General features: G+C 36.9%; 1 protein-coding gene across 4 annotated transcripts; it reads right to left on the bottom strand.

Annotated features, from left to right (window-relative positions):
- Positions 1–659: 659 nt before the first annotated feature.
- On the bottom strand, positions 660–26,661 carry LOC111395917 (sister chromatid cohesion protein PDS5 homolog A-B-like). Of its 4 annotated transcripts, none has more exons than XM_023022139.1 (33): positions 26,432–26,661; positions 22,076–22,279; positions 21,772–21,953; positions 12,998–13,124; positions 12,694–12,912; positions 12,339–12,555; positions 12,117–12,262; positions 11,877–12,019; positions 11,434–11,583; positions 11,257–11,305; positions 10,977–11,168; positions 10,657–10,839; positions 9,855–10,009; positions 9,636–9,762; positions 9,352–9,501; positions 9,200–9,259; positions 8,969–9,105; positions 8,757–8,874; positions 8,511–8,642; positions 8,180–8,379; positions 7,301–7,457; positions 6,998–7,144; positions 6,016–6,096; positions 5,283–5,915; positions 5,084–5,188; positions 4,565–4,641; positions 3,906–3,957; positions 3,699–3,785; positions 3,543–3,580; positions 2,215–2,277; positions 1,974–2,125; positions 1,192–1,502; positions 660–1,113 (listed from the first exon to the last, which is right to left on the bottom strand). In XM_023022139.1, the coding sequence occupies exons 1-33, from the start codon at positions 26,522–26,524 to the stop codon at positions 1,084–1,086; spliced, it is 4,917 nt and encodes a 1,638-aa protein (XP_022877907.1). In that variant the 5' UTR covers positions 26,525–26,661; the 3' UTR covers positions 660–1,083. The 4 variants fall into 4 exon arrangements, with proteins under 4 accessions (XP_022877907.1, XP_022877906.1, XP_022877905.1 ...); XM_023022138.1 differs by lacking the exon at positions 26,432–26,661 and adding an exon at positions 24,801–25,035; XM_023022137.1 differs by lacking the exon at positions 26,432–26,661 and adding an exon at positions 23,360–23,589.
- Positions 26,662–27,588: the final 927 nt, after the last annotated feature.

Raw genomic sequence — 27,588 nt, 5'->3', positions numbered from 1 at the left:
TGTTTATTATCTAATTCAACATGCTAAGGTCCGTTTATTGGAAAACCTGTTTCTTGTAAAAAAAAAATCTGAATTAGTCCCCTTAAATCAGCATTTTCTTAGAAGTTATTTTTATCAAAGAAAGCACTTTTAAAAAATTATTCAAGCATATTCAAAAAGAGTTACTTGATCATGTTTGCGCCACATTATAATGAGAATGAGAATGAGAAATAGAGTCATTATGGACCCCACACCAGAGATAGAAATTCAAAAATGATGGCTTGATGTGATGAATAACGATCATATTTTTCATTTTAATGAAGTAAAAATGTGACTCAAACAGGGGCTTAATCTCAAAAGCAATTTTTAATTTTTCAAAAATCATGTAAAATGAACTGTAAACATATCAGAATTCTAAAATTCTAAGCAAGTTAGTTTCAAAATTAAGCAATCTACATTTTAGTAGCATTAAAATTTAATAATTTGTTTATTACTACCTCCAAACTATTGCATTACTTTCACTTCAATCTTTTTTTATTTATTGAATATGGTAACAAATGGACAAGAATTGAGTGTCATATTTGTTAAATCTTAAAATTAGAAACTTGAAGATTGAAACACAACATAAAAAACAATAAGGGGCAGACTGAATTAATGAATTGGCTAACATACAGAGTCAATATTAATCAAGAAATCACTTGGATATCTAAACGCTTAACAATTTAAGATTTAAGTATGAGATTCCTAATGTTACATAACCCAAAAGCAAAAGGATTCAAATTACAGTATCGAAATACACTAATGCGACGAATGCTGACCAGACGACACTAGATGGGATTAAGTGAGACGTAAATTTACGAGTTCTATAAATGTACACATGACGGAGCTAGGCTACGGAGATGACCCAACACAAATTATGGCTGTACATGAACTCTAATGGCATACAACTGAAAATTTAGGATCCATATTTTTTCTCCTACATGCTATGACACTTCTATTGGATGCTACAATTTACTTCAGGATCAGCTATGCTGTGCAATTTGGCATGTTGCACTGTGACCAGCAATGTGCGCAGCTTAGCATACAGAACTAATCGCCATTGCCTTATTTTCCTACTCGCTGCTTCCACGTGCTCTGCATTTCATGAAACCTGTATTAGAATGCAGAATTCATATGTTGAGTAATTAGACATCAAATGCACAGATAAAGTACAAGAGTCTCATCGTCAGAAAGTTCTAGGTTCATGGAACTAGAAGCTGGAATCTTCTTCTTGGGTTTATCTAAAGATGTTGGAAGACTATCCATACTATCAACTTCTTCAGTCTCTCGTTGTGGCTGCTGCTTGTCTGAAGAAGAAACTCCTCCGTTATCAGATCCTTCTATTCCTTCCGAATGAGTTTCTTCGTCCTTGGACTCTTCTGCATCACTAGAGCCCTTGTCCGCATCTTCCATTCGTTTCTTGTCATTGTCCAATTGGTCCATATCAGCTGAACTCTTTTCAACTCTTTCTTTCTGCTCCTGATCTGAATTGTCAGCAAACAATGAATCAGAGCTAGGCATTAACTCTTTAAGTGAAATGAGATGGTAAAAAAAAAAATGTGAAAAAATAACATTCCACCCATTCTCAAACAATTATGCTCCATGCAAAGAATGAAATAATGCTCACAGTTCAAATGGGGGAAAATAAAATCCATATGAGCAGGGAAGATTCTTTATGATTCCAGTATTCAGTAAATATATCAGTGTGTTCATGGACGGACTTCAGCAATCATGAAATTAAACAAAATATCAGTAGTGACAATGTTGCCTGCTATGAGGAGAGAAAAAACTCCCAGAGAAAAATGAACACCGAAACTGCAAGAGTGCAAGTGCTAATCCTTTTTCTTTTACCTCATGCGAGTATTCCAACATTTTTGTTATAGAATCATTCCATTATCATGGATGGTGATTCTGATCATATAAATAACCAAATGTCAAAAAGTATGACCCTTTACCTGAGTCAATGGACTTTGAGCCAGATTCGGTCAAAGCAACGCTAGGACTTCCAACCGTTTCGGTCGTGGTTTCCCTCCTTAACATACCCTTTTGTCTCTGCTTCATATTGTCCCTTGGAGTTCTTTTCCTTTTGACTTGGGATGACGGAGACCTATCAGTCCATTCAAGTACATAAGCTAATGAAAGAACAAAAGAATAAAAAATATTTCAAGTGAACAAAATTTGAAAAAGCAGTCTTACATTTCTGCCAATTTTTTCTTTTGCTTTGAGCCTCCTGTTGACTTCTTCTTCCGCTCAGATGATCTGTAAAGCTGAGAAATGAGAAAAATTTCCAAGCAGCTTTATACCATTTTGCAACAGCAATGACAGTTACAAAAAGTTAAGCACAGAAATACCATACATGAATATCCGTACAAAAGAATTTGTAGTTCCCTTTTACGACAACCATAAGAGAGACCATGTTTTGGAAGCACTCAGTTTCCAATACATGTTAGCTTTCAAGCATTCAGAAACAGAATTATAACTGGGTTGAAGAGAAGGGCAGATATATATTAAATAGCTTTTGAAGCAAATACTGGACAGTGAAACCTCATTCTTGATAACATTAAATTAAGCTCTGAATTAAATTAAAGAAGATGTATCCAGAAATTTTAGTAGTTCTAGAAGTTATACAGATTGAAAACACTTCATTAACGAATATATCAAGTATATGCAAGTAAATCTGTTTATCACCAGTCTTCAGCATGCTATACTATGTTTTTACATGGCTTACGTATATAGTTGGTGACATGATAACTGTTCTTGAAAGTAAATGAGGGCCATATCAGAAAGAGAAGAATAAAAGCTGCATGGGACTGTTTTATCGTCCAGCCAAGGGAAGTGCTGAGCAAGGCCGAATTTCAGCCACTAAAATTAGTATTTACTACAAAGATTGTCTAGAGCACAAGGATATCAGGAAGAAATGCATGCAAAGAAACCAAAATTCAAAATGATGGGGAATCAAAGGCCTTCAGATTATCATGATGCCAGAAATAGTTGGTTGTCATAGCTAGAGCTCCAGAGCAGGGCACTTCGAATTACTGCTCCACAAATACAAGCTATTAAAACATAGAGCAACTGATTTTCTGTTTCTTCAGAACGCCACCACGCACATGGGTGCAGGTTCCTGTACTTTTTCCATTTGCACATCCAAGCCAGTGCTTCAGATGTGTTATTTCTCACTACAAAACTTCTCCGTTAATTTAGTTTTGCCACGTGATAGAAAGTCTGGTTCCTGTCTTCTCTTTTTTTCCGAAAATCTATGAAGCCTACACCATGTCCAGCTAAAAATACTATTGACAAATACGTAGAGTTAATAAACAAAATTGGTGGCAAACAAGCAGGCCAGATGACATAAGTTGTTATGCTGTCACAGAATGCTGCTTTAAATAATATTATTCACGTTTGTAGGCCAGCAAAAGAATTAAGTTCTTTCTCTTGCTTAAGGGTGCAGTATTTGAAATTTTTTCACTAGTTTGCTTAGGGGCACAATTTTTTACTCTGCAGTTTTAAAGGAAGTGAGAGCTTACCCTGTTTTAGGACTGACACCCTTTGACGAAACTGATGGCTGCAAATGGTGTTCAAAATCTTGTTAGATCTTATGCCACAATCTTAGATTGACCAAAAACATAAATCAAACACATTTCTGATAGGAAAAAAAAGATAATGGGACTTCAATATTGCACCTTCTCAGTTTTTTGGCCATTGTCAACAAGTTCCCACCGCTCCTTATCTAATCGAAGAACTTCCACATCTCCATCATTATATAATATCTTCAAAACAAATTAATTAAAAATAAATAAATCCACGATTGACATGGAGCTTAATTATAAGAATATAGGTTAACAATTCTGCAACACAATTATGGAGCACATAAACAATGTGTAGCTTACCACGTGCTTCTTTTTCTCGGTGTCAAAAGACTTCACGACACCTTTGTAGAACCTGTAGAGTTGGCAATTAAAACATCAATTCCATATCTAGCCACAAAATCAAGCAAGAAGAGAGTTGTACAATATTATTTATTCATCTATGTTTACAGAAATCTTAATCATAATCAAAGAAAATAGGTTTTCTATTTATGTAAAAACCCAGAACTGCAAAATACCTTCTCATGAAGATTGTTAGCCTTCAAGGAGGTGATCTTACGACATAGATGTTAATTTCCATGGCCATGAAGGACTTGTTCTAATTAAGGTTCAGTGAAGCATGATAAACGCAGTTGCGAGATATGCATCATTCTGGTCATAGCCCAATTGAATGACCAATAAAAGGAACAAAAAGTAAATGAGAAGAAAAAAGATGAATTTTTTAAATTTTATTTATCCATTCACCGGAGACAAGGGAGGATTAGATCAGGACAAATAGTAAAACCATTCTGAGATCCAAATTTCATAGAAAGATTAGAAGGAACGACTTCAGGGGAAAATTACAGAAGTGTATTAGCATGAAGGGTGATATTATACATGCAAAAAACATTAAAATTATCTTTTTCCTTCATTGCAATACTAACATCAAGAGCATAGTTCAGACTAAATCAAGAAGTACTTACATCTTATCCATTGGCCACCAAACTTTTATTCTGCAACCAATCAAGTCAGCAAAACTTTCATTGTCCTTTGCTGTGCACTAAAGAAGAAAAAAAGTAGTAGCAGCAGCATTGAGTGATATTCATGAAAAGACAAGTACGAACTTCGAATTCTGAATCACTAGAGACAGCAAAATTACAGCAATAATTTGGGAAGAAGGTTTTATGTTGTGGAAGAAAATCAACAGAGAACCCTTACTGGCCTCCTATTTTCATAGTATAAGAACAATGGCATGAGCCATGAGATAGCTTGATGCTCCTTATGAGAGAGTATGCCTTCCATTTGTTGATCAATCATGATTCTAAGTTATGCATACATGTTACAGTGTACATATAGAGATTTATGCTACTTCAATATGCACAGGTTTGGGAGGTAACATGTAAATCAATAGAACACTAAGCTATGCAGTTTAACATGCAAAGCCAGTATTCTCAAGCATAAATCATTTCACAAGAAATTGCAGAGAAGTAAAACCCGCTAACCTTTGCCAACCCAGCAACACTTTTCTGTTTTTTATTTTTCGTCGATCCTGACTCAGTATTACTGCTTGAAGGTGTGGTAACTGTTAACCCAATTTTCTTGGGCTTCTGTAGCATTTGAAAGGGAAAGTCAAAAACTCGTACTGTCATTACAAAACATCAAACACATTCCACTCTCAGTAATGTCAATGGAAAAGAATACCTTAGCATTATGGTTTGAGCGATCATCAGCCTCACTGTAAACTCCATTAAAACGCTTGCTTTTCTGTTTTGAGGGGCTGGATTTCTTCTCAATAGATGAAATCAACAAGTCTGACTTTGCAGGTTTGATATTATTTCCTTGCATAGATTTATCTCCTGACCGAGTTTGAAACTCCTCGTCTACTTTGGTAGAGTTGACCGAGAGTTTCTCTCGACCTAAATTGGTTGGCATCATAGAACCCTTTGGAGAAATCGTTGCAACAGACTTATGCCCTTGGGCAGACGATGATCTCTTACGTTTTGGTACAGGAGCATTAGTTGATTCACTAAACATTGTCTTCCTCTTCTGAGGCTTATGATCGCTTCTCTTTTTCTTACGAATATATTCGTTTCCATTGCTTGACTCGAGCTTGCTAGTTATGCCCAAGTTATCCATATTTATTTCCTTCACCACTTTCAGAATATCAAAATTATTTTCATTATCCACTTCAGCTGGTGCAGACTTGCTCTCCACCACCTTTTTTGCCTTTGATGCCTTGACTTTTAGACGTTTCATCAACTTTCCCAAAGGCATCTCGCTTCCCTCTGTTTCACTGTCCTTCATGGCCTCTTCCTCTACAATTTTTGAATTCACCTGAAGTCAACAAAAGAGCAAAAAATTAATTTAGTAAGAAAGTACACATTTCAAAGAAAAACCAATTCTCTATTAGGCAGAATCATATTTGAAATCTTACAATTCCATTAGCTTCCAACTTAAGGGATTCAAAGTGTGCCAAGATACTCTCATCAGCCAACCAAGTCTTCCCTTCACCAATCTAGTAAAGATATAAAATGAATGCATATCACCCATAAAATCATAAACATAGCTATCATCATCTGGTCGTGCTTCTTAAGTCTGATAAAATAAAATGAACTATCAATCATTCATTGAATAGGAAAACCTAAGCACTTCAACAGCAGTCACAAAATCCTATGGAAATTACTGGGCTTCAACCTTCCCTCCCTCTGTGTGTGTTTTCTTGATTTTTCCCCCTTTTAGTTGAGAATGATAAAATCAGTTTCTGGTTCTTTCTAGGATTTGAAATTTTCAACTTCATGATATTTGTAGATCTCTGCATTTGTTGGCATACAAAAACAAGTTAAGTTTTCCAGTGTAGAAGTTCTTAATGTGACCTGGTATTAGTTATCACTAATTGATCCCACAAAACAAGAAGGCTTCAACAAGAATCCAACTTCTCTAATTTGATGGTGAATGTAGCAAATAGTGAGCTCGTGCATATAACCATAGAATTGAGATTGTCTATGGCATGGTAGTCATAGGAACCTGATTTGAGTATTACATGGATTCCATCAGGTAGCAGATAGAATTGACATCTGTAGTAGTCTTAATCTAACTGGTTATTCAAGTAGCAGTGATGAAGCATTCAAATTCAAAGCTTTAAAGTGGGAGAAGGTATTGGTAAATATATGCAGATCAACACCCCGGGTTTTTAGACATCACAGAACGAAAAGAGCAAAGAAATGCTGAGAAAGCACACATCAAAAAATAAAGAAAACCCAGTATTTCATTGCAGACCTCCAAAGACCTGCAGACAATAATATTTATATAGAAAGAATCCAATTAGGGATGTCAAAAAAATCTTCCTCTTGCCAGGCATTGAATTCACAAATACAAACCAGAAGTTTCTGAATACAAGTGCAGTTAGATCGTAATACCAGCAAGTCATTTCCTCCTTTCTTCTCAAGCGGTTTGTATAGCGCTGAAGGTAGGACCACTGAAGCACTTAAGTCTTGAAGATCGTCTTGCTTTGGTGCTAGCCGCTTAACGATTGACAGGCCAAGGTCGCAGAGAGCATAAGAGTTCTGTAATATACTATATTCACATTATTAAACATCACAAAAACTACACTAGCCTCATTATTTTACTAATCAATGATGTGTCTCATTCAAATGAAAAAATTGCATAACAGTTATAATACTACAAGGTTAAAAAAGGGATAGCAGTACTCAATACCCAACCTTGGATTTAGTTGCAGCAAAAGAATCTTCTGAATTATTGATACATAAAAAGATTGAATACAGTAACGAAATACTCTCCCTGTCCTTGTTAATACTGACATCAGACTTCCCCTCATCATCTCCATGCACCAGCATGGACAGGAACAAATACAATTGCCTGAAGTTGGATCAACATATAGAAAAGTAGATTCAATAGCTTAATGATGATGTGGATGTAGAAGATAACTACAGTCCCAATCAAGTAGTGAGTGTTACAGAAATGTAAAAATCTCCTTGTAAAGGTCAGTTTACAGAAACTAGAATTTCAGCTACTGCATCATGGTCCCATATGTATGATGTAGGAAAAGATGGCTTCAACAAATCACTAACTAAAGACAGATTTATCTCTTCACACAGTTCAATTGGAGAAATTTGTGCAATATCCCCCGTGTCACCTAAAAAATATCCTCATTAATGGCAGTTTACAGAAACTAGAATTTCAGCTACCGTACCATGGTCCCATATGTATGTAGGAAAAGATATCTTCAACAAATCACTAACTAAAGACAGATTTATCTCTCCATAAAGTTCAATCGGAGAGATTTGTGCAATATCCCCCCCCTGTTACGTAACTGTTCTTTGAGATTCCCAATTCTAAAGATACAGGGAATCGAACTTCCAAGGATTGTGATACTTAATATTCAAATTAAGCAACCGTTTAGAAACAATTTATAGACAGTTCAATCTATAAATAGCTTCAAAAACACTGCACAAAGATTTTAATTAATCTCAAGACAGCAAGAATTGGAAGTTTTTAGTTACTGGATGCATATAAAAATATCTAGTAGCTCCATTGGATACTCAAAACTATTGAAGAAGCTAACTTTCAACCTATAATACCTGTAAATAGTTTCAAATGCTTTGACATCTTTGCGTTCATCAACATCCGGAAATGAAGAATGATGAGAAAGGGCATGGACCACATATGGGAGAAGGCAATCTGGATTAAGTGGTGTAGAATTTGCATCACCCACTGTAGAAACATGGCGTGCTCTACCTTGTTGACACATCTGGATGATATCATTAAAATTTTGCTTGTTCTGCCAAAATATATAGGACAGCATAGATCATGAGACGAGCCCATCTAAGAACGTGTTCCATTTTCTACTTTTAATGAAGGCAGATTTGCTTCTCTGAAGAAGATAGAACTATACTCTGTAAAGCATTATACCTCTTCAAAATTCAACTGCTGAGAATCAACATCAAGTATGAAGGCACAAACATACTTCGGGTCTAAAATCCGGTCCTTTACATACTGATGAACCTTATCGAGTAGTAGTTTCTTTACCTCTGGAAAATTAGCCTACAAACACCCAAGGGCGAGGGAATAAGAACAGCAGGCTCAGTAACAGTCATGAGGAAATTTTTTCCATGAATGGTGACATCACTGACACACTTCAAGTCAAGTAAACTCTACCTCAGAAGTTCTCAAGGTCAGGTAAAAGACATCAACAGGAATTTTATGTTCCCAGTGCTTTGATAGACGAAGAACAGCTTTTGCTGCAGCAAGCTTCAAATGAGCCTTATCCACTGAACTGAAATGCGCGAAAGAGATCCACATCAGTATCAGAATCTTAAGCACAAATTGAATGACGGTCACCACTTTAAACACCATACAGCTTACATTACCTTGATTTAATGTCTTTTGATATTTCTCCAAAAGACAGTATATTCTTAAGCATTTCAACAAGAGTGTCAATTCCAGAACGAAGATGGGCATCTTTGACAGGTAAATAGCTCTTGACTAATACTTTAATCCCATATGTCTGCAGATGAAAAACCATTGCTCATTTAGTTCATAAAGACCTTCCAAGAGTTTCTTTATACAGTAATGAAGAGTAAAGTATCTGGCAGAAAGACCTTCAATGAACAAAGTTCACTTCTATCATCCCAACATTCATTTGCTTTATCTTCTGACATCTGTGAGTGAAGCAAGATTTAGATGAAATAATATCAAAGAATGAAAAGAAATAATGGATAACAAAAGTCCTGGTGAATTTCAAGAGGCATACATGGCTGCATTCCAATATATTTTTCCTTATGAACTCTTCAACCTCACTTTCTCTTGTTTCAAAAACTGGCATAGCAGTTTGCGCTATACATCCAAGAGATTGTAGTACAGCCGGCAAATGGGACTTCTCCTCAAGCATATCAACAAGCCTCTGTTGATTTGAAATACGTAACTTGATGACTGATACCATCAAAAATAATATGGACGGAGAAGAAACTATAAAAAGAACTGCAGAGCAAGACACTACTAATGAGAATAAATCATGATAATCCATTAAAGAGAAACCTTGTACAGAACAGATAGAGACATGAGCCCGTCATCTTTTGTTATTGATGCCAGGGCATAAACAGCATATTTGGCCTGCCTTCTGCTACCCTCAATGCATATCCGCTCGAGTATGAGATCTAACGATCTACAAGGAAAAAAATATAGAATTTCAACCATAAAAAAGACTAAAGCAAGCAAGAAATTTTATAGCAATGCATCAGATTTTCAAATTTGAACCTCAATGAAACTCCCAGCTGTTCTCGGATGGTACCTCCAGCCTTTGCAAGAATATGCAAAACACCTTCCTTCACTATCTCGTTATCGTCCTCAAGAAGATGCATCAATTCTTCTTCAATTCCACCAAGAAGTAGAGGACTGAAACTTGCAAGAATCTGAAAATTTACCACATAATAATATGAAATTGGATCTCAACATTTCCCAAAAAAAAAAAAAAAAGGAATCTAGGAACGCTATCTTAAATCTAAAGCAACTTTGCTTCGAGAGGAAGTGATATTCATGAAATTTGAAGTTCGTATATCACATCTGTGTACAATCAGACAGTGATACCTGTAGGTCCATCCTAATTGTCAAACCCACATTTTTTCAGTAACGGTGAGCATGCTTTTAAATTGCAAATTGCAGGATCACTTAGATTATCATTCACGGATGAGCATGATACACCATTCCCCAGCTCATCAATCATTCTTGAAAGTCAATAATTACAAACTTCCAGTACTTCTAGGAAGAGAGAAAAGAATGTCAAATTATGGTACACACCCAAACAGAAACACAGAAAAGTACATATATAAAGATATCATTTCGCAATTAACCATCTACATATATTGCCCTTGTTTGGTAGGGATTAATAGCAGATTAATAGATTTTGACAGAAGATGAAATTTGTGGTGGAAAAGTTGTGGGTCCATCAAATATGTGGTAAAAATTAATTGTTAACTTTAACTTAAATTAAAATCTAGATTTTAATCCTTACCAAACAGGGGCATTATACGTAAAACACATCTAAGAGTGAACGTTTTACCACAAGTATAGTCATGCAGGACAATATGAACTCAGTACTTCCAGCTGATTTCTGTATATCAGCCTCCACAAGGATTTCTTTGACATGCTCCTTGCCAAAAAGCAGATAAGAGCATTTCAATGAGAGGCTGCTCAAAAAATCATAGACCTGATGCTTTTCACCCACGATCACTAATAAATCATCCTGCAGAGCAATAAAGATATACGAGAAACCATCACGTTAATTTTGATAACATTTTAAACTTTAAATTCAACCAGGAAAAACCGAATAAAGAAGTCAAAACACCATAGAATGACTTTGATTTCATTGCTATGTCTCACCCGTAAACTACGAGCTTGAGGAGAGCTAGTGTCTGGGTCAAGAAGCCTTGCAAAAATTTCCCAAATTTGAGCGTCTTTTAGCTGGTCAAGAATCTGAAAATTCTCCTCTGCCTTTGCAGGATCAGTGAAACAGCTAGACATAACACGGAAACAAACCGTTACTTTCTTCTGGAGCTCAATAGTTTCACCTTCCTGCATTCCAAGAAAAAAATGATCATTTTATCAAAGTTCCAGTATAATTTTTCCTCCTGCCTCGGATTTAGAAATACAAACTGCAAACCTGTGATAATTGTCTGAGGGAAAGGTACTTCAGAAACTCTTGTTGTAACCTGTACCATAATTAGAAACCCCATATAATTTACTGGGATGCACAGCCTGTAGTTTTGAACCTGGCTAAAGTTCGTCTAAAAACACCATATTAAACTTATTACCCATAAAAAGTGGAATCAGAACAAACCTTTGCTTATGCTCTAGCATCTTTTCAAGAGCCCTAACCTCGATTTTGTCAAATCCACAGAAGATCCTAACCCAATTTGTCACCTTATCTTTGACTGGAAAATCAGTTGGGAAAAGAGAGAGACATAAAATGGGTTCAATAGTATCTGATCTGCATAGAAATATCAAACCTTTAATACCATATCCTAGAAGTCAACATTCATCTGTCACAAGCAATTTCATAGCCATGTCTCATAAATCTTCTCTATTAGCTTTAATTTTAAGACGGAATATTAAGAAACAAAGTTACGATCTAACAAACATATAGGAGATTATAGGTTCAAACATTGATAGCTACCCTTTCTCAGGACCTAGCTGTAATTTGTTTGAAAATGTTTGCATTCATAAATTTTCCATCCTTAGCCAGTTTACTAAATTGTCCACAACTAAAATTCAATAAGGTACCTGAAATCTTTATCATAAAAACATCTCAAAATCTTCCCAACAATCCAATCATATTCATCAGTTGTTGATATGCTCGAACGGTTCAAACAATAGACCTGGTATATGTCGGCTAGCCTCTCCATTGTATAACTTTTAACAGAAAGCTGGATATAAGCAGAAAATAGTTATCATAATATAATCGAAGGATGTGATGAATATAACTAAACTAAAAGGTGCAAAGGCAGATATAGCTGTACTTACAGATTTGTCTCGAAGGCGCTCAGCTATCAGCTTGATAGTTCCAAGAGGCACAGATGTGAGGGCATGACATGCTAAATCAGAAAGCACACTAACAACTTGTTTGCGGACAATATCATCGCAGTCCAGCAGCCGGTGACAAAGCGCAGCTAAGATTTTTTTGAGAACATTAGAAGGAAAGGAACAGGGTGAATTATGAAAAATAAAAAACTAAAAAGTCCTTACATATCATTTGAGGAGCTTCAGCTCTGAAAGGATCTGCTGGAAGACAAATCTTCATGTGCTCAAGGACAGACATTCTAACCTCCACTGTTCTATCAGTCAATCTGTTTAAAAACTCTGAAAAGATTGGCTGGAATGATTCAGAGATAGCAGATCCCCGCAAAGCAAAAAGGTCTCCAACTAAGCTCACGGCTTTTAAACGAATGTCCAACTGATCAGTCTGTCAACACCAAATTTTGTAATTGAGCAAGATTCTGACAAATCTAAATATGAAAAGGTTGAAACTGACATTCTTCTCATGCATGTATTACAAAATCAGTTTGGAAACACCAATTCACAAGCAACTGTGTATGGTTACCAGTAGTTTTCCAGTAAGGTAAGGAACAACTCCTGATAAGATTTTAGGGGCACAATGATAGATGTCATAAAGTACTTCATGGTAGTCAATCTGACACTTCGCAGACCCTCTTTCTCCTGACATGGATGATATAAGAAACTGCTTTATGCCAGGTTCCAATTTTCCTGCACAATGCTCTATCACATTCATAGCAAGCTTCCTTGCAGCAGCCAATGCATCCTAGCAATAAAAACTCCAGAATTCAATGGGAAGGGCAGTTGAGATAATCTTTGAACATTGAACCAACAAAGGATGATTCTTTTACCTTCTTATTGCGACCTAAAACAGACAATAAAATCAGTAAAAGATCATTCCGTATGTCCTCGCTTTCTTCTAAGACAACCTCCATGATTGTTTGCATTGAAGTCAAAACATTTTCAGGATGCTCATCTCTGCATAAAAGGGAATTTGTAGAAGTGCACTAAATTAAGTGAACATGATTATCCCTGTCTCAATCACTAGATGTCCAAATAAAAATAAAGTGATATTTATTGCATTGATCAACCACAGTAAAGCATCCAAATCATTCTTTGTATGGGCAATGACTATAGGATTCAACTTGATTGTTAGATCTATCAAGGAAGATAGCATGTTCCACCAAGGTGTTGCATGTGCATGAGTTAAAAGAAATGGTGGACCACATGATTCAACATGCAGTAACCAGAGAAGTTTGGCATACATTTTCTCCTGCTAAATACAGAAAAGCCACTAGATATAGCTGTGTCCTGGTACTGTTTATCTCATGTAAATGATGCAAAAGGAGAATACAATACATGATATCAAATGTTTTACAGCACTTGAACGGGTGACACAATGCCTATACGTATCCTTTTTTATTTATAGCAATGTCTATAGAAATAAATAGATACCATGTCAGTAGAGAAGCTGTATCCTTTCCACTACAAGCTTATCGTTTAGCATCATTTTACTGTAGCTTGTTAACAAAATATGACAAAATGCATATTTCTCACATGACAACAAGAACAAATCAAGTAGAGATAATTGTTCAAATGACAGTCTATTTATTCCAGAGCTTACCGAACGTTGGGATCGCAATCGGACTAGTTTACAAATTACCTTTGCAATGTTCAATCACAGAGTTCAATGGATCCAATATGTCCTGCTTATATAACATATGGCATAAATGGTTTATTTGGCTTACTCACATAAAACCAGGTTTGACTTACAGTTTTCTACTTTTAGGTATATTTTTGAAATTTCACACCTCTGCAGCGTAGAACCTACATATTGGCTAAATCAGTCTCGATTCACAACCAATATGGAACAATGGTTTGCATACTTGGTCCAAGCAAAGAACATTAAAAATTTCAGGAACGTAGTTGAGTTTAATTTTAAGCAGTGTCGTAATCAATCTAACCATCCTAACACTGACCCTCCTCCCGCCATGTGTCCAACACACATACAAAATATCTCAAGATCATGTAGCTTATTTTATGAGGCTCCTTAAAAACACAGACAAATGGATTCACCTGAAAATGCCAATTCTGAGAAATGTTGATGTAGAATAAGTTAAGAAGTAGCAAGAAAGAGAAGAAGAAGAAGAAGAGGAAGAGGAAGAGGAAGAAGAAGAAGAAGAAGAAGAAGAGGAGAAGAAGAAGGAGGAGAAGAAGAAGGAGGAGCAGGAGAAGGAGGAGGAGAAGAAGAAGAAGAAGCAGAAGAAGAAGAAGGAGAAGGAGAAGAAGCAGAAGAAGGAGGAGAAGAAGCAGAAGCAGAAGCAGAAGAAGCAGGAGCGAAGAAGCAGAAGAAGGAGGAGAAGAAGCAGGAGCAGAAGCAGAAGAAGCAGGAGCAGAAGAAGAAGCAGGAGCAGAAGAAGCAGGAGCAGGAGAAGAAGGAGCAGCAGGAGCAGAAGAAGCAGGAGCAGGAGAAGAAGGAGCAGCAGGAGCAGGAGGAGCAGGAGCAGGAGAAGAAGGAGCAGCAGGAGCAGAAGAAGCAGGAGCAGGAGAAGAAGGAGCAGCAGGAGCAGAAGAAGCAGGAGCAGGAGAAGAAGGAGCAGCAGGAGCAGAAGAAGCAGGAGCAGGAGAAGAAGGAGCAGCAGGAGCAGGAGGAGCTTTATGTGTTGCAATAGGTGAAATTGGGATAGGGATAACATATTCAAGATGAGGGTCCAGAGATGAGGTGTGAAAGGATCATCAGCGGGGTGAAATTGGCCTTTGTAAGTAACTAAGTCTTTAACATTAAAGGTAGGGTGGTAGCCAAAATGAGAAGGTAAGTCAATGACATATGCATTTGGACCAACACGCTTTAAAATTTTAAAAGGATCAGCACTACGAGCTTGTAATTTGGAAGCAGCCCAGATGGGTCGTTCCGGTCTAATTCGAATCATAACATAATCCCCAACATTAAATTCAACATGGCGTTTGTGCAAATCAGCTCGAAATTTATATAATGCATTACTCGCTTCTAGCTGTTTATTGATCTCAATATACAAGTCACGCAGATGTTGTGCAAAAGACTCAGCTGACACAGACACACTAGCATGTGGAGACATGAGAATAAGATCTAACGGTTTCCTAGGCTTAAAACCATGAACAACTTCAAAAGGACTCGTACCTATAGACCGATTCACTGAACTGTTATATGCAAGTTGGGCAGTAGGAATAATTAAATCCCAATTCTTAAAATTTTCCTGGACTAGACACCTTAATAGATTACCAAGACTACGGTTAACAACTTTAGTTTGATCGTCCGTTTGTGGGTGGTATGCAGTAGAGAATTTCAGTTTAGTGCCAACCATACTCCATAAGGTTGGCCAAAAATGGCTAGTGAAACGAACATCTCTATCCGAGACAATGGTCTTAGGAAGGCCATACAGCTTGACGATCTCATGAAAGTATAACTTAGCAACCTTAGATGCATCGAAAGTCTTGTTACAGGGAATAAAGTGTGCTGTTTTCGAGAAGCGATCTACGACAACAAAAATGGAGTCGTATTTCTTTGGAGTACGTGGCAACCCTAGCACGAAATCCATACTAACGTCTTGCCAGGGACAATTAGGGACAGGGAGAGGCGTGTAGAGGCCTGTGTTCTGCCTCTTTTGCTTAGAACGCTGACAAGTGTGGCATTTGCCAACAATCTTGGCCACGTCTGTCTTTAAACTAGGCCAATAAAATTGACGTTCAATCTCGTCTATGGTCTTATCACGCCCAAAATCCCCAGCCCCCGCCAACATGACTTTCCCACACTATAAAGTCTCGCACTGAAATCCTCGGGATGCACAACTTATTGGATCGAAAAAGATAGCCCTCTTCCAAACGGAAACTGTCAGTGGTGTCTAACTCCCCATTTTGCAAAGCAAGAAAAATGTCTCTGAAATCGAGACATGACTCGTACTCTTCCTTAAATCTTTCGAACCCTATGACCTTAACACTTATGATGGACAACAAGGATATGCGACGGCTTAAAGCGTCAGCAGCTCGATTTTCAACACCCTTTTTATGCTTTAAGACAAAAGAATAGGCTTGCAAATATTCGATCCAGCGACCATGCCTAGAATTCAATCGTCTCTAGGAATTAAGGAAACGAAGAACCTCATGGTCCGAAAAAAAGACAAATTCGTGGGGTAATAAGTAATGACGCCAATAGCGCAAGGCTTGTACGACTGCGTACAATTCCTTATCATAAGTCGAGTACCGTTGCTTGGCATCATTTAATTTCTCACTAAAATAAGCAATAGGGTGGCGTTCTTGACTCAAGACTCCACCTATTCCTACCCCTGACGCATCACATTCGACCTCAAATACTTTGAAAAAGTCTGGGAGTCCCATGACAGGAGCCTCTGTCATTCACTTTTTGATTAGCTGAAAGGCCTTAGCCACTTCTTGCGTCCAATGAAATTCTCCTCTCTTCATACACTCTGTGATAGGGCCATGACCGTACTAAACCCCTTGATGAAACGACGATAAAAAGTAGCTAAACCATGAAAACTCCTAACATCATGTATATTCTTGGGGTCAGGCCACTCAACAATTGCCCGAATCTTCGCAGGATCAGCAAATACTCCCGTAGCAGAAACAATGAATCCAAGGAACACAACTTTATCAGTGAAGAAAGAACATTTCTTCACATTGGCATACAAACTTGTTGCATGCAGTGTAGAGCAAACTTGCGTGAGATGATCTCGATGTTGTTCCCTAGTTCTGCTGTATATGAGAATGTCATCAAAGTATACGACAATGACGACAATGAATTTGGCCATGAAAGGTCGAAGGGCCTGTGTCATCACCCTCATAAAAGTACTTGGAGCATTGATTAGTCCAAAAGGCATGACCAACCACTCGTATAGACCATCTTTCGTATAAAATACAGTTTTCCACTCGTCTCGAGGGCGGATCCAAATCTAATGATACCCACTCTTCAAATTGATTTTGGAAAAGATTGTAGCACCGGCCATCATATTTAGCATATCATCAAGTCGAGGGATGGGAAAACGATACTTGACAGTGATCTTATTGATAGCGCGACTATCAACGCACATCTTCCAAGAACCATCTTTCTTAGGTGTCAAAGGGCAGGAACTACACAAGGGCTTAAACTTTCACGGATGAAGCATTTGTGAAGGAGTTCACCCACTTGTCTTTGGAGCTCGGCATGTTCAGCAGGATTCATTCTATAGTGAGGCAAATTGGGGAGAGACAATCCTGGAACCAGATCTATAGCATGTTGAATATCCCGTAAGGTAGGCAATAGATAAGGGAGGTCGTCAAGAAATACATCCTTAAATTCTTGAAGGAGTGATTGAACTTCAGTAGGGGCCACTATTGGCGAATCGAATGGGACTTCCATAACAATCACAGCAAATACAACTGAGTCATTTACGATTGTCCGTTCAAATTCTGTAGAGCTAATCACATGTAATCCTTTCCTCTCGACAATTTTTTTGGCTTGGTGTAACTCAACAGATTTTGGTGGTAAAGGATTAAGGTGAATTTTCTTTCCATTAAATACAAAGGAACATGAATTTGATCGCCCGTGGATAGTTACATCCAAATCGAACAAAGGTCGACCAAGAATTACATGTCCGACATTCATAGGGATGACGTCACACCATATATGATCCTTATACTCAAGGAACTGGATAGGCACCAGACAACGCTCCTTCACAGCTATAGAAGAAGTGTCAACCCAAGAGACATTATACGGTTGGGGGTGCAGGACTGACTTCAACCCAAGACGGGACACTGTGGTCACAGAGACCGCATTAATACAACTCCCACTATCAACAATAATCTTACAACCCTTATCGTTGATCTTGATGTAAGTATGAAAAATGACATGACGGCGCCAATCATCGACATCCTTAGGTTGGGTAAGGGTACATCATACAACACTCAACCGAGAGGTGTCGGGGACTAGAGAAGCAGGACCTAGACCTACAGGAAGGGTACGAAGGCAACCTAAGAAAGTATCCTCATTATCACCCAAATCGTCAAACTCTTCAAAGTTAGGCTGATAGACTTGATCTTCTAAGGGATCATCAACGACATCTTTTTGCTCATCAATAACTAAAGCTCGGCTCGGACATCTAGAGGAGATATGGCCGAAGCCCTTACAATTGAAGCATTGCAAGCGAGAAGTTCTTGAAGTTTCAGGAGTTTTACCCTTATTGTCTAAAACAGGGAGTGTGTTAGACGGTGGAGGTCCTAGGAAAAATTTGGTGGGAGGAGGAGGTACCGATGAGATGAATGGACGGTTATCACTACGCCTTCCATACGGAGTCTTAGTAATTGACTCGTAATCTCGAACCAAGGAATAAGCGTGATCGAGAGTGGTGACACCTTGCAGGACAAGCTCACGCTGAAGATTGTCTCTTAGGCCCTGTCTAAACCTACTTAAAGTCATAGCTTCATCCTCGACGATGTGGCATCGCATTCGGAGCTCATCAAACTGGGTAACATAGTTAGTCACTGGACAGTTTCCTTGTGTGAGAGTATTCCACTGGTCCAACAAGTTGCTCCTATAAGAGTGGAGCAAATACTTCTCTTGAAGGCGGCGCTTCATTTCCTCCCAACTTCCAACGGGAAATGCATGACGCCTCTCAAGAAGGTCCTCAACGCTTTCCCAAAAGAGTTGGGCAGTACCAGTTAATTTCAAGCTGCCTCTGGGTCTCCATACCATGAAAAGAAACAATCCATGTCTCTAATCCATTGTGTGAAAACTCGACGATCTAAACAGCCATCGAAGGTAGAAGCGTCTAATTTGATGTTTCGAAAGTAACGCTCCTCATAGCGAGGAGGTGAGTGAGTACCATAATGATCATGGTCTCGTTCATGATTGCGCTCCTGTTCTCCATTTCTTCGCCCATGACGAACACGCTGTCGACCCCCATATCGATGACGATAGAGTATGTTATGAGACTCTTCAGAGTTATCAGCGTTGGTTGAGGGAGTTTTGTTCTAAATTGTTCACCTTAGCAGATAGTTCTCTACTCCCTTTATGAGTAGCAGTCACCTCGGTTTGGACGGTTGCTAATTGAGCTTGTAGTTGAGCTAATTGTCGAGTAAGGGCATCAAATTGAGAAGGGTCCATGATCACAGTATTGGAATTGAGTATGACAAAACGACCACTGCGCAAATGCATGCAATGTAACACTAACTGAATGCAGTAAATGACGAGCTCAATAAACAACTAGTTCAAGAAATGGAAAATAACAACTCTTGCATATTTTTTTTATTTTTTTTTTAGAATTATGAAAATTCAAATGTGTTAAGCTGATACAGCTGATCTATGTAAATAATAAAGCAAGGGCCAAACACTAGTCAACAACATAAGTACGTAAAATAAATGTGGGGGGGGGGGGGGGGAAAGGGGAAAAAAAAAAAGAAAAAAAAAAAAAAAAAAGAAAAAAAAAGGGGGGGGGGGGGGGGGGGTAAAGGTGAAAATATGACAAGGGGAGTTAATCACGTGAATTTTATGTAAAGGCTGTAGCACAAAAGCTAATTGATACAATTCAAGATAAACAACAATATAAACTGAGGAAAAATAAAAACAATGACTTCCCTTTCGTTCGTTTGAAGAAGCCGTGTGCAATCAACTGGAATGAAAGAGATACCTGAAAATGATTTTTTTTATTTTTTTATTTTAACTTAGAAAATCAGATAAGCAAAACTGTTGCAAATCAAGGCCCAAAACTACTAATTAGTCTACTGTGTACATAACTATTGAGGCCTAATCTTCAAAATATACAAAGTGAGGCCCAAATGCAAACCACAAGCAGAGCCCAATTGAATTAAATACCCACTTCCACTTAGGCTAAACCTCTCGACATGTTCTGCCTTTGGCAATTGGCAGAAGATTTGTGGGCTTAGTGGAGGCTAGTACTGATGACGGTGATTATGGACGGCGTTGTCGTAGGGATGCACGGCGATAGGTGGCGACTGCAGTGATTACAGGCTTCGGCATTGTGAAGGTGACCAACGGTTGGTGTTGCTGCAGTGGTTACAATTGGAGGCGACGATTGCGAGGTGGGCATTTAAGGGCGTCAGGAGTTGCTTGCAATCGAAGAAGGTATCGAAACTTGAAGTGGTGGGGTGGGTATCGTCCGGCGATGGAGTGGCTGCGGCGTGGGTTTTCAGTGGTCGAAGGTATGTGGGTTGTTTAATTTTGTAGCTTGAATGGGGTTATGACTGAATTTCAACAACAATTGTAATCTGGTGCGCAGGAGGTTGGCGTTTGTATAGATGGCGTGTAGTGGATTATAGGAGGGTGGGGACTCTTTTGGGGTAGTTAATGTGTCGTAGGTTATTAGGGGTGTAGTGATTGTGGGCGGTTATTTTGTGAGTAGTTATTGGAAGTACATAGTTGAGAAGTTATAAGTGGTGGTGGGTTGATCGTTGGCAGTTACGGGCAGGAGGCAGTGTTGGGATTTTGCAATAGCAGGTTTGAAGTATGATGAATATGATGTTGGGAGTTGACTTCAGTGGGGAATTGTAGGGATGGTTGCTGGGAATATGGGTAACATATTGCTGGGATGCAGACATAGGGGTGCAGCCGAGTCAAGCTTTGAGGAAATCTGGTTACTGGAAGCGTTTTTGGTGGTGTGTCGTGGGCTGAATTGGAGAGGTTTGGATTGGAATTCAGATTAATCGGTAGGGGATGGTTTGGGAAGATGACAGGAAGGGCATTTTGCAGCAGCAGATGTGTTATGGTTGTGCTTATGGCTTTTCTTCACATCCATGGCAGTATTTCTTTTATTTTCTTTGGAGAGACTATATTTCACTTAAAGATATTGCAAACCAGGTTAGGCTCTGATACCAAAAATTGATGTAAAATAAGCTAAGAAATAGCAAGAAAGAGAAGAAGAGGGATCACATAGGGGGGAAGAGGAAGCAGAAGAAGAAGAGAAGGGAAGAGAAGAGAGGAGAAGAGAGGGGAAACTAGGGGGAGAGGAGAGAAACGTGATCACAAAATATCTTTCATTCATCAAAACTAAACTTTCAATCTCAATTACAATAAGAAAATAATAAACTTGGGCTTGGGCCAAACCCATATACAAGCCCAATAAGACATAAAGTTCAAATAAGTAAATAGAAGATAAAATGGCCTAACAAATGACCCGATGAGGATGATGTCCACATCAAATGTACTGGCAGATAGGTGTAATTTTTACTTATCTATCATGTCTTGGTTTTTGGACACAAAAAGAAAACATAAAATATATTGATACATGACACAAGAATAAAAGCTAAATAAATAAGATAAAAAAGACTTCGGAAAAGGATATGGATATGGAAATAAACTAGCAAGTGGGAAGAAGTAATATGCAAGAACAAAAAACAAAGTACCTCTTTGCATGACACAATGTTTAACATCCAAAGGGAGAAACCCTAGACTAACAATCCATAAGTAATAAACAAGTAAAAAGCCATTGGATACAACACAATGTCCACGCACATTATCACAGCAAAAAACGAAAGAATAAGCAAAAGAATATATTTGGTATCTGCAAGAGTATTATATTTTCTCCATGCATAAACTTATTTTACGACTGACTGACAAGAACTTGATATGAAAAAGCCGTACCTTGCAACAGTGAAATAAGTGGTAAACATTTCATTTATGAGATCATCACACTCTAGATCCAGCATCACAACACATGATCTGTATCTAGCAACAGTTTCCAGAATAACAACTCTCCTTCCAAAATATGGGTCATTTGTATCACTTAATCCACTGAAAGTACTCACAATTAACTGAAAGATATCCTGGAAAAGAACATAAAGCAATTAACTAGGACGCAAATAAAAAAAGTCATGGTGGTGAAACAATTACAAATCAACCTGTGAGCTCCATTAGACACCTTGTACACTTCAGAAGGAAAATGTACCTTTAAAACATCATCATCATAAGGTGCCTCAGGTGCAGTAATGCGAGTTATCTCACATATACAAGCAGCAACGAAAAGCTTGACCTCTGGATCTTGATGCTTTAGAAGTTCTGGCTTAGCAATTGCATTTAAAAAAGACTGCATGGACTCCACCACGGATTTCAGCGGTAACTGATCTAAATCAGAAAGGCACACTGCTGCTTGCTGCATGTGGGGGGAGGCATTTGGTATTACTATGAAGCAAACAGTTGAAAGCCTAGAAACTTGCCTAAGGTAATTCTAAAAGAAATCCAAGACAAAGTGTCCATTATTGTCAGGCAATAGGTACAATTTAAAGCATAAAAATTGTATTGTGTACGATATTCACCCTAAAGATTGTTCGATTATGAAACGAAGCCCCTATATTTTTAAAACCAGATGGCAGATAAGAATTCACAGACTAAATTGATGAACTGATTCCTAAGTGAAAGGTAGTGTGGGGTCGTTATAGTTGCTAAAATGCCTGAAGTGAGAAAAACAGCAAAATGAGATTTTTTTTTTAGTTGCCAGATTTATGAGGTGTCGTTCAGAGTATAGATTGATAAATCTCACTGAAAAATAAACTTAGAGGAGTGAATCAAAAATGGGTATGTTAACAACTTACACAGGTTGAAGGGAAACAAAATTAGAGTAAATTCTTGAAGCCCATTATATTCTACATACTAACATTAATATTTACGAGCGTGAACATTTTCCCTTTCTCTAGAACGTATATGTATATACAACCCACCACAAACTAAGGCTTATTCCCAAAAAAAAAAAAAAAAAAAAAAAAAAAAAAAAAAAAATCCCTTGGACAATATACAGAATGGTTCACAATAAAGCAAGAACTGCAAAAACAAATAATTTCCTTTATATACAAATATACAACTACAATCTTCACAAGAAACTACTGGGAGGCAATAAGGGAAATAAACCCCAAAAGTAAAATGTTTTTCCGAACCATTTTCTACATAATATATATATATATATAAACAACAAAAAGACCAAAAGTAGTAGGACTTATGGAAAAAAGACTCGAATTTTCAGCTTATCTGACCCCAAACATACCACTCGGAACTCCTGAAGAGAACATAAACTCAACCCTAATCATCCCAGCCCCTCACAAAGCCATAAATCTCACAAATTCAGAAGCATGCATCTGTCAATGAACTTCCAAGGGCACGAAATTTCAATGTTACAACTCAAAATTAGGTGGCAGCAAAAATTTATCCAAAATAAAGATAACTAAAGAAAAAATCTCACCTTCAAGAGCTTCATAAGAACGTCTTTTGAATCAGGAGGTCTGTCGAGCTTCAATCCGAGCTCTTTCAGCTGCTCCTGCAGCTTTTCAGCCATTGAAACTAAATTTTTACGGTATTTTCTCAGAATTGCAAAATAAGTGATTATGTGTAAGAAACATACATAGCGCGTTTTATAGTGTCCGTGTCTCTCTGTCTGTGAGTGTGAGTGTGACAATTGAGGAAGTATCGTACGGGGCTTTTTTTCTCTTCCGAACAGGGAAGCGAGAAACAAGTGAGTTTGACTTATGGCACGCTGAAGTTTCACTTATTAAATGCATATTTGATTTTGATTTTTCATCCTAAAAAATTAATTTTTTAAACGCAACTTTTTCAAATCAGTTATCATTTTTGACTTCTTTTCTCGTAGGTGAGATTCAATTTCCTTTCTAACGATCAAAAAATCAATTTTCATAATTACTACCGAACAAACTATTAACTTTTTTGAACAGGATAATTTGCTTCTTGATGTCTTCTACTTTGTTAGTATTTGCAATTTAAGCCCCCCTGTTTATCTCTTTAAACTTGTGTATAGTGTTTTATGTATCCTTTCTTTCTTTTTTTTCTTTTTCTTTTCTTTTTTTTTTATGAATTTTCTTTCTCTTTTTCCTTTTTTAGCATTTAGGCATTCTGTCTATTACAAGGTTTAATGAATTTGAAATTGATTTTAGTAAGATAGACAATATTTTGAGGTGAAAATTACACGTGAACTTCGTTTTTTTGAAATTTCAAAGTTACTTTTCATTCTTTTTTATTTTTTAAATATTAATTTTTTAGTCCTCACACAAATACATAGAAATTATCAAACACACATACAAACCTAAACCCAAACGCAAACCCAAAATTTAAAATTATCGATACCATCAACCACCATCATCATGCTCGACCGTAGACCAACATCATCAAGATCGCCGTCACCATCTATGTCTATGATTTTCTATCTAACCAAAACATCGTTGAATCTACTCATAACATGGAATATTTTTGGGGCTGACTATCAAATTCAGGTTCAAAATTTCTTATAAATTATAATAGAAATAAAGATAAAGAGCTCACTGGTAAAAATAAATATTTTCTTCATTCCAACCAACAGAATGGAAAAATCCAATGCAATGTACATACAATATATATATAAACAACAAAAAGACCAAAAGTAGTAGGACTTATGGAAAAAAGACTCGAATTTTCAGCTTATCTGACCCCAAACATACCACTCGGAACTCCTGAAGAGAACATAAACTCAACCCTAATCATCCCAGCCCCTCACAAAGCCATAAATCTCACAAATTCATAAGCATGCATCTGTCAATGAACTTCCAAGGGCACGAAATTTCAATGTTACAACTCAAAATTAGGTGGCAGCAAAAATTTATCCAAAATAAAGATAACTAAAGAAAAAATCTCACCTTCAAGAGCTTCATAAGAACGTCTTTCGAATCAGGAGGTCTGTCGAGCTTCAATCCGAGCTCTTTCAGCTGCTCCTGCAGCTTTTCAGCCATTGAAACTAAATTTTTACGGTATTTTCTCAGAATTGCAAAATAAGTGATTATGTGTAAGAAACATACATAGCGCGTTTTATAGTGTCCGTGTCTCTCTGTCTGTGAGTGTGAGTGTGACAATTGAGGAAGTATCGTACGGGGCTTTTTTTCTCTTCCGAACAGGGAAGCGAGAGCAAGTGAGTTTGACTTATGGCACGCTCAAGTTTCCCAAATTAAATGCATATTTGATTGTGATTTTCCATCCTAAAAAATTAATTTTTTAAACGTAACTTGTTCAAAGCAGTTATCATTTTTTACTTCTCCTCTCGTATGTGAGACTTAATTTTCTTTCTAACGATCAAAAAATCAATTTTCATAATTACTACCGACCAAACTGTAACTTTTTTGAACAGGATAATTTGCTTCTTGATGTCTTCTACTTTGTTAGTATTTGCAATTTAAGCCCCCCTGTTTATCTCTTTAAACTTGTGTATAGTGTTTTATGTATCCTTTCTTTCTTTTTTTTCTTTTTCTTTTCTTTTTTTTTTTTTGTGAATTTTCTTTCCCTTTTTCTTTTTTTAGCATTTTGGCATTCTGTCTATTACAAGGTTTAATGAATTTGAAATTGATTTTAGTAAGATAGACAATATTTTGAGGTGAAAATTACACGTGAACTTCGTTTTTTTGAAATTTCAAAGTTACTTTTCATTCTTTTTTATTTTTTAAATATTAATTTTTTATTCCTCACACAAATACATAGAAATTATCAAACACACATACAAACCTAAACCCAAACGCAAACCCAAAATTTAAAATTATCGATACCATCAACCACCATCATCATGCTCGACCGTAGACCAACATCATCAAGATCGCCGTCACCATCTATGTCTATGATTTTCTATCTAACCAAAACATCGTTGAATCTACTCATAACATGGAATATTTTTGGGGCTGACTATCAAATTCAAGTTCAAAATTTCTTATAAATTATAATAGAAATAAAGATAAAGAGCTCACTGGTAAAAATAAATATTTTCTTCATTCCAACCAACAGAATGGAAAAATCCAATGCAATATACACACAATTTACGAAATTAGAAATGATATATAGTCATTTGAAGTGCAAACTCTTTAAAAACAAACGTCGAGTTAGCATGTAACAATATTTTGTTTGTCCCACGAAGTTGCATATTCAACTGTCGTAAAAGTTTCAAATGACATTCTTACAACAAGATAACATAAATGTTTGTAAAAAAATATGAGTATTACGTTAAATAAAATATAGTGTGCATTGCAAGGCATCATACATTTACTTGAAAATGTTAGAAAATGCTTGAATCACTTTAACTTATCCTTCCTTGGTTTTACTGATTTCAAAGCTCTATAAAACTCAACCCTAATCATCCCAGCCCCTCACAAAGCCATAAATCTCACAAATTCATAAGCATGCATCTGTCAATGAACTTCCAAGGGCACGAAATTTCAATGTTACAACTCAAAATTAGGTGGCAGCAAAAATTTATCCAAAATAAAGATAACTAAAGAAAAAATCTCACCTTCAAGAGCTTCATAAGAACGTCTTTCGAATCAGGAGGTCTGTCGAGCTTCAATCCGAGCTCTTTCAGCTGCTCCTGCAGCTTTTCAGCCATTGAAACTAAATTTTTACGGTATTTTCTCAGAATTGCAAAATAAGTGATTATGTGTAAGAAACATACATAGCGCGTTTTATAGTGTCCGTGTCTCTCTGTCTGTGAGTGTGAGTGTGACAATTGAGGAAGTATCGTACGGGGCTTTTTTTCTCTTCCGAACAGGGAAGCGAGAAACAAGTGAGTTTGACTTATGGCACGCTGAAGTTTCACTTATTAAATGCATATTTGATTTTGATTTTTCATCCTAAAAAATTAATTTTTTAAACGCAACTTTTTCAAATCAGTTATCATTTTTGACTTCTTTTCTCGTAGGTGAGATTCAATTTCCTTTCTAACGATCAAAAAATCAATTTTCATAATTACTACCGACCAAACTGTAACTTTTTTGAACAGGATAATTTGCTTCTTGATGTCTTCTACTTTGTTAGTATTTGCAATTTAAGCCCCCCTGTTTATCTCTTTAAACTTGTGTATAGTGTTTTATGTATCCTTTCTTTCTTTTTTTTCTTTTTCTTTTCTTTTTTTTTTTTTGTGAATTTTCTTTCCCTTTTTCTTTTTTTAGCATTTTGGCATTCTGTCTATTACAAGGTTTAATGAATTTGAAATTGATTTTAGTAAGATAGACAATATTTTGAGGTGAAAATTACACGTGAACTTCGTTTTTTTGAAATTTCAAAGTTACTTTTCATTCTTTTTTATTTTTTAAATATTAATTTTTTATTCCTCACACAAATACATAGAAATTATCAAACACACATACAAACCTAAACCCAAACGCAAACCCAAAATTTAAAATTATCGATACCATCAACCACCATCATCATGCTCGACCGTAGACCAACATCATCAAGATCGCCGTCACCATCTATGTCTATGATTTTCTATCTAACCAAAACATCGTTGAATCTACTCATAACATGGAATATTTTTGGGGCTGACTATCAAATTCAAGTTCAAAATTTCTTATAAATTATAATAGAAATAAAGATAAAGAGCTCACTGGTAAAAATAAATATTTTCTTCATTCCAACCAACAGAATGGAAAAATCCAATGCAATATACAC

Source organism: Olea europaea, chromosome 6, assembly GCF_002742605.1.
Source record: "Olea europaea var. sylvestris chromosome 6, O_europaea_v1, whole genome shotgun sequence".
NCBI lineage: Eukaryota > Viridiplantae > Streptophyta > Magnoliopsida > Lamiales > Oleaceae > Olea > Olea europaea.
This window is presented reverse-complemented; position numbering and strand designations above follow the sequence as displayed.

Coding starts and splice junctions, on each gene's coding strand:
- LOC111395917 (XM_023022139.1), bottom strand. CDS start 26,524: ATGGCTGAAAAGCTGCAGGAGCAGCTGAAAGAGCTCGGATTGAAGCTC. Junction 11,169..11,256: donor CCCTCAGACAATTATCACAG/GTTTGCAGTTTG, acceptor CTTGGAATGCAG/GAAGGTGAAACTATTGAGCT. Junction 3,958..4,564: donor TGGTGGCCAATGGATAAGAT/GTAAGTACTTCT, acceptor CCAACTCTACAG/GTTCTACAAAGGTGTCGTGA.